The following is a 12,596-nucleotide window of genomic DNA, read 5'->3' on the forward strand; positions in this document are numbered from 1 at the left end:
TCAGTTTAGGGCAGGGGTGTCCAAACTTGTTGGCAGGAGGGCCACATCTCTCTGATACTGTTTCTGGCACCAGGGGAAAAAAATTGATTTACATTTCAAATTTGAATAAATTTACATAAATGAATATATTAAAGATGGAACTTATATGAATGAATGAAGGTCTTGCAGTAGCCCAAGGCCTATAAAAGGTCTTGCACAAAGCAAGGCCGGCCTTTCCTTTGCTGTTGCTGCAGCATCACAGATGTGAAACAGCAAGCAGTGGAGAGAGCCCTCATCCCACAGCTTACACAAGAGGTTGAACTGTGAACTGTGAAGGCTGTGATGCTGAGAGCAGTTGCATCAGGCCAGTGAGGGCTCCAGCAAGTATCCAGATGGCCAGAGGCTCATTGGAGACTGGGGGCTCCCTGAGGGCCTGATTGGGATTCCTCAAGGGCCGCAACTGGCCCCAGGGCTGGGGTTTGGGCACCCCTGGTTTAGGGGATAAAGGTGCTCTGAATACTTATAGACTGAACTGCCTGTGTAATTTCTGAGTCCTTGTGAGTACAAGTGAAATAACTAAGGGCCCATTCCTATCCAGCTTTCCAATATGGTGCAGCTGCAGTGCAGCCCCAAGGAAAGGGAACAAACATTCCTTTATCTGGAGAAGGCCTCTATGACTGTCTCCCTACTGCAGAATGCAGCACATGCTCTGTTGGCACAGCTGCACAGTGCTGGAAAACTGGGTAAGATTTGGCCCTCAGGCAGCTTCAAGTGTAAGTCTATATTTCCTTATGTGTATTTTGAGGCACCCTTGAAGCCATCTTCCTCATTCACTTCAATGTCTCTGTGATATAAAATCTTTATTACAGGGTGTGTCAGAGCCTCCACAGGAATGGAATGTCTTTCTTCCTTCCAAATTCTGATTATAGTAGCGTCCCTGAAATTAAAATATTTTTTATTTCTAATCCTGCTAGGACCAGTAATTCAAAGATCCAGTCGCTCAGCAGGATTTATTTCTTGCTATACTGGAGAATTGTGTTATATAATCCTGATTCTTTCTCTTGTTGCAACTGGTTTTATATCATGATGAGTGATATAAATAGACACCCCCACTCAAGCCAGATTTTAGTTTTCTTTTAGTTTTCTTTTAGTTTTCTTAATAACACATGCATTTTTTTAGAGTCAGAACTGTTTTACCAGCAGCCTTAAAAATACTTGTTCTTTAGTTTTGTTGCATGTCACATTCAGTGTGCTCCTTTGCATAGTATCAGGAGTATTTGTTTGCTGTGCTACACAGTTAAATGGGCCTGAGCCATGTTCAACATATGTTGATAGAGATGAAATCGGAGGATTCCTTCTTTGCTGCAAAGGGGAAACTCAACAATATGTTTCATCTATTTAGGAGAATAGCAATTTTGACATCATTTTAACCTCCTGTTCCTTTCACCTTTGCAGAAAGAAATGCTCCTTGCATAGAGATGGACATGTACTTTACTGAAACATAGTTATCCAGAGATGGATGGGACTGGTGCAATACTGATACGCATATCTAAAGGATGGAGGAAGAGACCTGTTCATTTATAGCACGTCGGTTTACATGGTGACAAGAAGCATCCTACAAATGAAGAAAGGCAAAGAGAAGTCTAAAAGGTAGGTCTAAAGTAGCATCCCTAGCTTTCCTTCTTCTGGAGCAAGAGTTACTGTCAATTGGCAGCCACTGGGTCTAAAATTTTCTAGATTCTAATCTAATAGCAGTTTTGCATTTCACATTCTGAATATCACACAGGAGTATTTGTATTAAACATATGAATATAAAAAGGAGTAAAAGACATGTTTCTTCCCTTGAAGAAGAAAAAATGCACGCACCACTTTTGGAACATGGGAATGGTGGTATTTGTTACTAATTAACAACCTGGACCTATGCTTCCCTCACCTGCTGATGCAGCCATGCCAAAACATGTCATGCTGTATCCTGCAAGGAGGGGGAGTCCTGGAGGTCTCCTATAGGTAAAGGAACATTTGTTCCCTTACCTGGGAGTTAGCCTCTGAGGTGCAAAATTGCTGGTGCGGGTCCTTGTGGACCCAGGTCATAGGGTCAGGTCCAGAAAAAGGGTTTGGATTGGGTGGCTGCCACGACTGTCAAACCCAGCCCCTTCCTGGATTCATCCTCCTCCCCACCCCAATCACCGCCCCATTCTGCCTTCTGCATTCCCCTTGCCCACTCCCACCTCCCCCACCAATTTACCTGAGTTGGTGTGCTGGTCCAGCGCCATTGCCAAGTGCAAGGCTGCTGCAGCCTCCCCGCTAGTGCTCCAGCAGTGTATGGCTTTTCATGCTGCTGGAGACATTTTTGCCTTGTTCCACCAGTGGAAGTGCTCACAGTGGAAGTTACCAATAGGACTGGGCTGTAAGTCACCAAACTATCCAGCAAGTGCCCTTAATGTTCTCTCAGCCATGTTCCGCACATCAGTTGCATTGTGTTGGTGATGGTGGGAAAGGAAAGCAGTTGGGGACTAGGTAATATTTTTTCTTGAGTATAAAAATGTAACAGTTTGAGTGTTCAGAAAATGCACTAGGAATTTAACCTGTCCAGGCAGAATATGTGAGGATCATTTGCAATAAATGAGAAACAATTGTTCATTTTTTGGTACCACAAACATGCAGAAAGGCCATAATTGAAGAGAACTCACCACACAGAAGTGAGGAAATGCATTAGGTAATAACAGTAAACGTTAGCTACACTTAACAGTTGCCCTTTCTCTTGCCACACTGATGAGTACATCAAGGTTTAATATGTGAGAGACCAGATACAAAAACTGTCAATCTAATAGAATCCAGCTACTGAAGCAAAATTAGAAGAAGGCAGAAAAGTAAATGACATCCCTATGCAAAGGAGAATTCTGCCTAAAATATTAATTTTTCTTGGTGAACCATGTTAATTTCAAGATAAAGCTTCAAATAAATAAGGATTGTTACTTCTGTAACAATATTAATTTATCTGAAGCTTTAAGTAAACTGAAATTAACAGGCAGCTCAATCTAACCTGTGCTGGAGCAGGCAGGCTGGCCTGGGTTGTATCCAGCACAGGGTTGGAGGTGGACCTGGCACAACTTGGCGTAAGGAGACTTCTGTCCCCTTACCCCGAGTAATGCCCCAGCCACCTCAATGGGGCTAAATCACTGGCACAAATCCAAACTGGGCTGTTCAGGAGGGGAGAGGATCCGACATAAATGACAGAGGCCAGTTCTACCTCCTTTCCAGACCTGGTCCGCTCACCAGCCCAACTACTATAAAGGACTGTTTTGTGTATTGTGCAAATACTATAATACACTGTTATTAGCTTATGAAGGACTCAAGCAACTGTGAGTTAGCTTATGAGGTACTCATGTAACTATGAAGTGTGAACTGAGCTTTCAGTCTTCAGTCTCTGGCTGTTGCGCCTTTTAGGGATTGAGAAGCAAAGCTGGTGTATATCTTGATCTTCCATCCTGAAGCCATCTGAAGAGGAGAGTGGTGTATTCAGACTTGCCCCTGCAAGAACAAACATCTGTTTGGAAGCAGCAGGGGAAAAAAGCTAATTGGTTAATTTGAGGAAATGGCAATTAGGAGCAGAAAGTAGCTATATGTTACCAGGCTTCCTCTAGGTGGAGTCAGATTATACATGCATGACAGTATTGGGACATCCTTAAACAGGGCTAGCTACTGTATCACTGCATGGTGTTACGTGTATACAGTAGTCAGATTTCTGGCCCCAGTGCTGTATGAGAACTTCAAGATTCTTCCATTACCTGACCATTCAGCTCTAACTGTAAGGAGGAAAGAATGTAAAGAATAAGTTTCCTGTGTTCTGTACAAATCTGTCATGGAAAGGAATGTAGGAACCAAGCCAAATAGCAGGCTTCTCAGATAATTGGTTGCAAATGGTCTACTGATAAACAGCATTATTAAAATATAAACATATTTGTCATGCACTTAAAGTTGATACACTGAGGAAAACCAAGGGAGTAAAAACTTAATTAGTCTAGTGAAACTGGCAAATGGCATGTTTGGATGCAGTTTAGAGCCAGAGCTGCTGGATTAGTATTACTGTATTAGTATAATCGTTCCTATGTGAGAGCTGAAAAGGCTAAAAGTGATTCATAAGCAGCAGACCATTGATATGTGAGATATGCCAGTCCTGATGAACCAAGTTGTGTGTTTCCAGAAGGATTCCTAGGGGATGTATAAATATTAGGACATCTATAGACTTGGAAACCAACAAGGCAAATGCCATAATTTTTAACAAAGCTTTTGAAACTCTTCTGACTTGTCTTAAACACCCACGTCAAACACGTTTTAAAAATAGAGGAGAAATGCAGTTCGTCAACAGGAAGACACAGGCTATGTTAATTCTGCACTGAATTTGCTCGCATCAGTGTATTGCATGTTAAAATAAGGACACCTTGATTCTTGTCATTATACAAACAAGAGGAACAGGTGACCGAGTAAGAAACATGCATGTGTATGAGCACAGATGCATATATGTAGAGTGTACATATGCACAAAACAACTCCCTCCACAGGGGAAAATTTAGAGGATACATTGCCTAGTACCAGATGAGATATTTAAAGAGCCGTGACTCAGCTGAGGTAGTACTGTGATTAAAATACTTGAATGTCATTTAGTGCCTCTTGCCCAGAAAAAAAATCTAAGGTGTAAATGCCTATTTGCATTCTGGAGTGCATTTCAGACTTTCATAAGGAAACAAAACAGCAGATGGAATTGTGCAAAGAATAGGAAGCAGCTCTGTCTGGGAAACCATGTTGGATGTGAATTGGGAGATCAGATTGCAGTACCCTTGTTCAGCACCCTGTAAAATGAGAATAGCGATGGCCTACCCTCATAGAATTGTTATTGTGAAGTCAAAGAAAGACTCGACAGCTCTGTAAACGTTTTAAAATAGATGTTGGAGAATTGTGACCTAAATAAGAGTCAGAAACATGTTTTCCTTAGGAAATATAGAAGTGCTATTAGCATGTGACTGAGTTCTTAGAAGCTGTGAGTTCAGTGCCTTTGTCATAAACAAGAAAAGAAAGTGAGCTCTCACTAGGAAGAAATTGATTCAGCTATTGCTTTAGATTCAACTCCTGCCCTTTTGATTTTGATTAACTTTTTTCACCTTTAAGCTTTTTCCTTGCAAGCAAAAGAAGTTCAGGCTTGTTTGTTTTCACATATTTTGTCTATATATCCTATATCTGTACAACCCTGTATTTAACTGAATTAAACAATGGTATAGAGCCAGGAAGAGAAGTGGTTAGGTATTGTTCTGGAGAAGAATAGTTGTTTCAAGAAAGCAGATGGAACATGAGGATCAAAGATGTCAATAATAAATCTGATTTTCACTCAAAGGGAAAGATGCAATCACCTTTAGACAAGGAAGTGTAGGAAAGAATTTTGGAATGTTGCTGAGAAACATGTTATCTACTGTTAGGAAGTGTTAGTCTAAATGTAGATTGTATGCCCTCAGTGAGTGGGTTTGAATGAGAACAGTGGAACACTTAGCTCTGAGGGGAACCATGCAGCTAGACCTCACCCCCTCTCCTGACTTGGGTAGTGTACAACCACTGTGAATAAGACACTGCGACAATGCTCCCTAGTTATGCTTTACAATTCACCTTGACATCCCAATCTATACTTCGGCTCTACTGCCAGAATTAGCAGTCTAGTGGTGGAGCACATTTTATGTTGTTGTAAACTCTGTTTTCATATCAGAGGTGGGGGCATGTATCCTGGCACAAGCTGGGATACTATCCCCTCCAGAGCCTCTCACTACCCCCCTTTGGACATTATCTATGAAAAAAAATTAACTATAGTACAAAAATATCTCATTTTCTCTTAACGGCTTTACAATTTGTTGCCTCTTTTATGTTATTTCCTGCACAGAACTTGCATGACTTTCATGCAGCTGATCAGTAATATATGAAGTGACCATTAGTGTGAGTGAAGTCTGGAACCCTTGTTGGCATCGCACAATGGCAATCCTGGGCTTCTTCCCTCCCAGGGCCATCACTCTGTTGGCTGCCCCCCTGCCCCTGCCCCAGAAGTAATTGCAGTGACATCATCATGTCACCACAGTCACTTCCCGAATTGCACTGGGGGTTCAGGGCTCTCCTGGTACAATTCCACACCGCTCTGGGCTGCCCCCTTCCCTCTCCTCTAAGGAAAGACACAGCCCCAATTGGCACAAAATCATGCCAGGAGTCTCCCAGCACACTGGGGCGCGCCTTTCATCTTCGAGGTAGCAACTTGCAGCCTCTCCGACCACAATTCTGGTCTGCCCTCTCCTTCATCATGGGGAGGTGTTTTTGAAGGGAAAGAAGCCAGCAACCAACCAGGGCAACTTTGCCAGAGGTGTTAATATCTATTCAGTGAGAGCTATCATGATAGCAGTGAGCAGCATGACTCACTGGTTACTATAATGATACTGATTCTGCCATCAGTTCATGCAAGTAACTTATGAAGGAGGGGAAATATGTGAAAAGAAATTTTTAAAAAAGTCTTTGCAGCTGTCTGCATCAAATACCACAGAAAAAAGGGAAATGTGATGCGTAGGGAAGAGGAAGGGTACAGCAGAATACCCACTAGACCAGGGGTGGCCAACCTTTCAGCTTTAGGGCTCTGTGAGATGACAAGCTCCACCTGCTTCAATTTCCTCCTCTGTGCAATTGTTAAAGGTCCAGGAGCCTTAAAGTTGAAAGCACTACACAAGCAGGTTTGGAAGCAAAGCAAAACACTATGGTTTGCTTTACTGTCTACTCCGGGGGAGGTCATTCATTTAACTTTAGGGTTCTTGGACCTTTAACAATTGTGTAGAGGAGGAACTTTCAGCAGGTGCAGCTTGTCATCTGTGAAATGAGGCCCATGGGCAGCCCAGGACTAGGGGAAAGAGACAAGATCTGGCATTTAGGCCAGATCCTAACCCCACTCCTGGGTGACCAAGCATAGCATCGGACTGCTCAGATCTGCGCCACTGCTTTAGGTGGCACAGATCTGAACAGCCTCATTGAGACTGCTGCCATGTTACCCACTATGGGGAATTAATACAATCACTTCCACTTGCTGGTTCAGCTCTACAGCAACTTCTGCTTCTCTTGCAAGCCTGAGGAGCAGCTACTTGCAGCTTCTGGTGTTGTCAATGTAAGCATGTGCATGATATTCCAAAATGAGGTTGCAATCCTCTGCACACTTTCCTGAGAGTAAGCGCCTTTGAAGACAGTGGGACTTACTTCTAAGTAGACAAGCATAGGATTGTGTTCTAAGTCCCCTAGTGCTCAGTGAGGCTTACTTCCAGGAATCCTTGGGCTAGGGGTGGCCAATCATTTAGATGACAAACTGCACCTGCTGAAATTCCTTCTTCTATACAATTTTTAAAGGTCCAGGAACCCTAAAATTGAAAAGTTGGCCACCCCTGCTTTAGGCAGTTTCTTTCCAGTCAATTTCTATTTGGCCTTTCTAGCTTTCAGGAATTTAAAAAGAGGCACAGAGAAAAATATATAAATTGTAGTTGTAGTACAGTTCCTTCCCAATCTGAAATCTCATTGTTTTACTCTTTCCAGGTTGAAGTGCCATAGCACTCTCTATGATCTGAGAGTAAAAGATATTCAAAAAGTAGGTGTGCCGAAGGTACAGACTTCAATTAATTTTCCCAGCAAAGAGTTAATATGGACTGATGGTTGTACCTGCAGAAAATTAAACAGAAGTTGAAGGGATTTGTCATCATTCTGTCCAATTTAATTAGTGAAAAATCTAGATAAGGCTAGTATCCTAAAAGTCCATCAATTTTTGCTGTCCGGTAAATTCCCTGAAAGCAAAGTTGTCTCTCATGGATTATGAGCTACAACTAAGCTAAACTTTAAAAAAGAATTTGGGTTGGTAACATGCTTTGTATATAGAAGATTTTGCATTCAATCCCTGACATCTCCAGGTAGGGCTGGAAAAGTTCCTTGCCTGACACCTTAGTGAGCCACAGTGATCAGTGAGACTGCTGCCCAGTGATGTACAGTGAGGTCCAGACCCAGGGAGGCACAGCCCCATGAATACACACTCTTCCCCCCCTCCGGAAATACTGTAAATAAAAAAACAACAACAACTCACCTCTTCTTCCCCCACTCCAGAGCCACGGAGAGAAAGGATTTAAGATACACCCCCTTTCTTCAGCAGCACTGCCTGCTATCTCCCCTGGTACAGCAGCAAGCTAGGCTAGCTTGCACAGTCTCCTTGCTGCTTTTCTTTCCATGTATGTGGAGAGAACTGCGGCAGCTCTGCCTACTGCCTCCCACAGTTTTCTTATGCATGCATATCCTACTTTTTCTTTTTAATTGGAAGCCAACCATGATTACAGCCTAACCTGCTGAAGCAACCCTGCTTACTGCCTCCCCAGTGATTGCTGACTCAGGCACCCTAATGTCTTATTTTTTTTTTGCCCCTTTGGAAGCCAGCCATAATTTGCAACCTAACCCCCTACAAGCTGCCTTCATGTATTATGATGTGTGTTTGTGTATTGCTTTAATTCACTGTCTGTACTGGAGCAGAAAGGAGCAGAGCGGAAAAGTAAGGTACATATTTTTTACTTGTTGGGTCCGTGGGCTTTCTATTTTACTTGCCAGATTTGGTGAGGCCCTGCCTAGCACACTTCACTGCTGCTGTCCAGTCATCATTATAACCATACCCCTTGGCATTTATGAATCAGGTAGCAGCCTCTAGGGCTTCTAGAAGATGCCAGTGTTATGCAGTACTTGTGGGAAACTTAAGACTGTGCATTTGGATATACATGACCTTTTACATGTAGACATAAAAGCTTGATACTGACTGAAGCTGAGTTATTATGACTTTGCATTCCATCAGGATATCATAAGAACAGCCCTGCTGGATGAGGTCAAGGTTCCATCTAGTCCAGCTTGTGATATCTCACAGAGGCCTACCAGAGGTCTGGGAGCACACAAGACAACAAGAAACCTGTATCCTTGCACTTGGCATTCAGTGATAGACTACCTCTAAAACCCAGACATTGCATATAGTCATCATGAATTGTAACAGCTGATGGACGTTTTCCCCCCACAAATCTGTCCAATCCTCTTTTAAAAGCATGTAGGCCAGAGGCCATCACAACATCCTATGGTACAGATGCCACAGATTAATTGCACACTGTATGAAGAATGTCATATTTGAACATAAGAATATTCTGGATTTCCCGAATACAGTTTTAGCTAAATTCAGCCTTCTGAAGTCTGTTTGCATGATTTTAGCTACAAAGATATGGCTGCATCCAACCCTTATTCCAAAGCTACTCAAAAATGGTCTTGTTTCTCTGTTTATATATTCATCGGATGGAGGTCAAAGCTCTCAACTTGTAACTGTTTGCCTAACAAAGCCTGTACAATGCTTCCTCTGTGCGGTATTTGCTGAACAAGGCATCACCCTGCCAACTTCCATGCATGTGCATCTTCTGCTGACGGTGTGTTTTTGAACTGTCCCTTTCAACAAAACATGTGAGAAGCTAGACCAGCTCCCTGGTATTCCTCTTGCTACTGACTGCATGCCCAAACTCTAATATAAGAGGGTTTCTGTTGTTGTTTTGAGAAACGAAATGTATGAACACTGTCATTCAGAAAGAGAGGAAAACTGCACCAGGGTGTGTGTTCCTTCCCGCTCATGTTTAATCCAATAACAAGTGTTTTCTTAAAATGTTGCTGTTAATGGCAGGATTGTTTCACGTTTCTTTCTTTCCAGTGACAGTATACTTTCACAGCTGTTTGGATGTCTCCAAACATTGGTCTGCAGTCCAATCCTATCCATTTCTTTGCCCGTGCAGCCATGCTGATGCAGTCACACCTAAAAGGCTCATACTGAATCCAGTGGGGAAGAGGCAGATCGGGAGGCTCGGGTGGGACAAGGGGAATTATTTCTCATTACAGTTCCATAAGCCTCTCAACTGCCACTGGGTCTCCTTGGACCTGTGCCAGCTCATTCTCAAAGTTGGATCAGCGATTTAGCTGGTGCAGATCTGAATAGCCCCAGGGTAAGGGAACATTTGTTACCTTACCTTGCGGAGACCTCCAGTCTGCTCCTTCCCAGCACTTGATGCACTATGGGCCATGTGGCCCTGCTGCACCAGTGCTCGAAGGATTGGGCTGACTGTCTCTATGAACACTACAAAATCTTGCTTCTTGCTTGCCCTCCTGAAACACCACCATCATTGCTGTAAGGGACTCAGGAGACTCCTTGTTAGCACTGCAGCTGTGCTCTCACTGTGATGAGTGAGAGTCTGCTCATCACAGAGTCTGCTTAGGAACCAAACTGGTGATGGGGGGCTGTCCCATACACAGCATAGCACGGCTTTCGTCTTCACCTCTCAAGCAAATTGATGCTTTGCCAATGGCAAATTGCCACATCAAAACAACAAGCACAGGAGCGATGGGGGTGATTTTATGTTTGGTCCCCATTTTCTTCAGGAGCATAATGCATAGATAAGCAACTGCTTGGGCTTTGAAACAAGAGATTTTGCATCAACTAATGTGTTATATTTTCTTGGTGATGGTTTGGAAAAAGTTATGTGGAATTGTCCTGCTTTACGTCATATGTAGAAGATAAACAATTGATTTTAATTTGGTTTTCCTTGGCTGTATTCTTTTCTTTTCACAGAATGAAGAGAGATAAGTGCTCCTGTAAATATCCAGCACGACTGAGTCTCTTGATCTTATTTTTAACCGTGTGGTTGCTTTCACTAATGAAGCTTCTGAAAGTCGAGCAACTGTTATTTCCTCACAAAGATATTTTCTTTGTAGAGCCCTTGTTGAGCACCTCATCGTTCATGAAAAACAAATACAGCCATCTCAAAGGTACCCAGTATGAAATCAACTGTTCCTCCATCTATAATCAGGAACCTGCAGAGATTGGCAAAACTTTAGAGATAAGGAGAAAAGAGATTATTGACTTAGAAGATGAAGATGTTGTAGCATTGACTAGTGATTGCCAGGTATACCGTACAATTAGAGGATACCATCTAAAACCTGTTTCTTTGGAAGAGGAAGAATTTCCATTAGCGTATTCTCTGGTTGTTCACAAAGATGCCATCATGGTTGAGAGACTCATCCATACAATATACAGCCATCAAAATGTTTACTGTATCCATTATGACCAAAAGTCATCTAGCACTTTCAGACTTGCATTAGACAATCTAGCCAAATGTTTCCCCAATATTTTCATTGCGTCCAAATTGGAGTTGGTGGAATATGCCTATATTTCAAGGCTCCAGGCTGATTTGAATTGTTTGTCTGATTTGCTTCAGTCTTCCGTTGCATGGAAGTATGTAATCAACTTGTGTGGCCAAGATTTTCCCCTGAGGTCAAACTTTGAGCTGGTCTCTGAACTTAAAAAATTAAAAGGAAAAAACATGCTGGAGACGGCCAAGCCAAGCAGCAGCAAAAGGGAACGGTTTACCTATCGCTACAAACTTCAAAATATGCCTTACGAATACATGAAGATGCCTGTAAAAACCGCTGACACTAAAGACCCACCACCTCACAATATTGAGGTTTTTGTAGGCAGTGCCTATTTTGTTCTGTGTCGAACATTTGTACGGTATGCCCTTGAAAGCCCTCTTGCTCAAGATTTTTTACAGTGGTCAAAGGACACTTATTCGCCTGATGAACATTTCTGGGCAACCCTTATTCGTGTACCTGGAGTACCTGGAGAAATTTCAAGGGCAGCTCAGGATATCACAGATTTGCAGAGCAAGACTCGTTTGGTGAAATGGAATTACCTTGAGGACCATCTCTATCCCTCTTGTACTGGTACACATCTTCGCAGTGTATGCATCTATGGAGCTGCAGAGTTGAGGTGGCTCATCAACTATGGGCACTGGTTTGCCAATAAATTTGACTCAAAAGTGGACCCTGTTTTAATAAAATGTTTGGCAGAAAAGCTTTCAGAGCAGCAGAAGGAATGGGTTCATTTGTCTTCTGAAAAACTCTTTTTACACAGAGCATTTACAGATGTTTCATAACAATATAGTACACCTATGATTGGACTTCTGCCAGTCTTTCTAAAATGAGAAATTGCTGGAATGAGCCACACTGTTTATCATATGCCCTCCTATAAACTCTTTGGTCTATCTTCGTGGAAGACAGATCAATGCGTGTGTCTAAAACAAAGTGTGCCAAGCGAGCAGCTGTCCCTGCTTAGGGGGCCCTTGGAACAGAAGTAGGAACAGGGGACACCAGAGGCAATGGATAAGGTGATGCTCAGGGAGGGGTCATAGTCCAGTAGTAGATCATGTACTTTGCATTCAGAGGATCTCATGATTCTTATCATGTGCAGGAATGACGGGGGGGGGGAAATCTCTAAAACCTTAAGAGTGTTGCCTATCAGTATTGAGACAATACCAAGCTAGAGGGCCAAAGTTCTGATTCAGTTTGGCAGCTTTGTAAGTGAGCATGTCCAGTTCCAGGTTGCTAGAGGCCAAGGGACAAAACCCAGCACTGGGTCCTTCCAAGTTCACGGATAACAACAGTGTGTGGTGCTGTTCCCTTCCTCCCTATTGGCTAATGGGAATAATATGTGTCAACTGGCTGATAATG

At 42.8% G+C, this 12,596-nt stretch overlaps 1 protein-coding gene across 2 annotated transcripts in view; it reads left to right on the top strand.

Moving 5' to 3' along the window:
• GCNT4 (glucosaminyl (N-acetyl) transferase 4) overlaps window positions 1-12,347 on the top strand; it is a 32,470-nt gene extending 20,123 nt beyond the window's left edge. The window contains exons 2-3 of one of the 2 annotated variants that reach the window (XR_010793777.1): window positions 1,435-1,629; window positions 8,863-9,125. Coding sequence is in view for 1 of the 2 variants with exons in the window: in XM_066615175.1 (XP_066471272.1) it covers window positions 1,577-1,629; window positions 10,660-12,022 (1,416 nt within the window). In the remaining variant the exon portion in view is untranslated. Of the gene's footprint in view, window positions 1-1,434; window positions 1,630-8,862; window positions 9,126-10,659 lie in introns of those variants that run through there. The other variant, XM_066615175.1, reaches the window with a different exon arrangement.
• Window positions 12,348-12,596: the final 249 nt, after the last annotated feature.

Source organism: Tiliqua scincoides, chromosome 2 (assembly GCF_035046505.1).
Source record: "Tiliqua scincoides isolate rTilSci1 chromosome 2, rTilSci1.hap2, whole genome shotgun sequence".
Lineage (NCBI taxonomy): Eukaryota > Metazoa > Chordata > Lepidosauria > Squamata > Scincidae > Tiliqua > Tiliqua scincoides.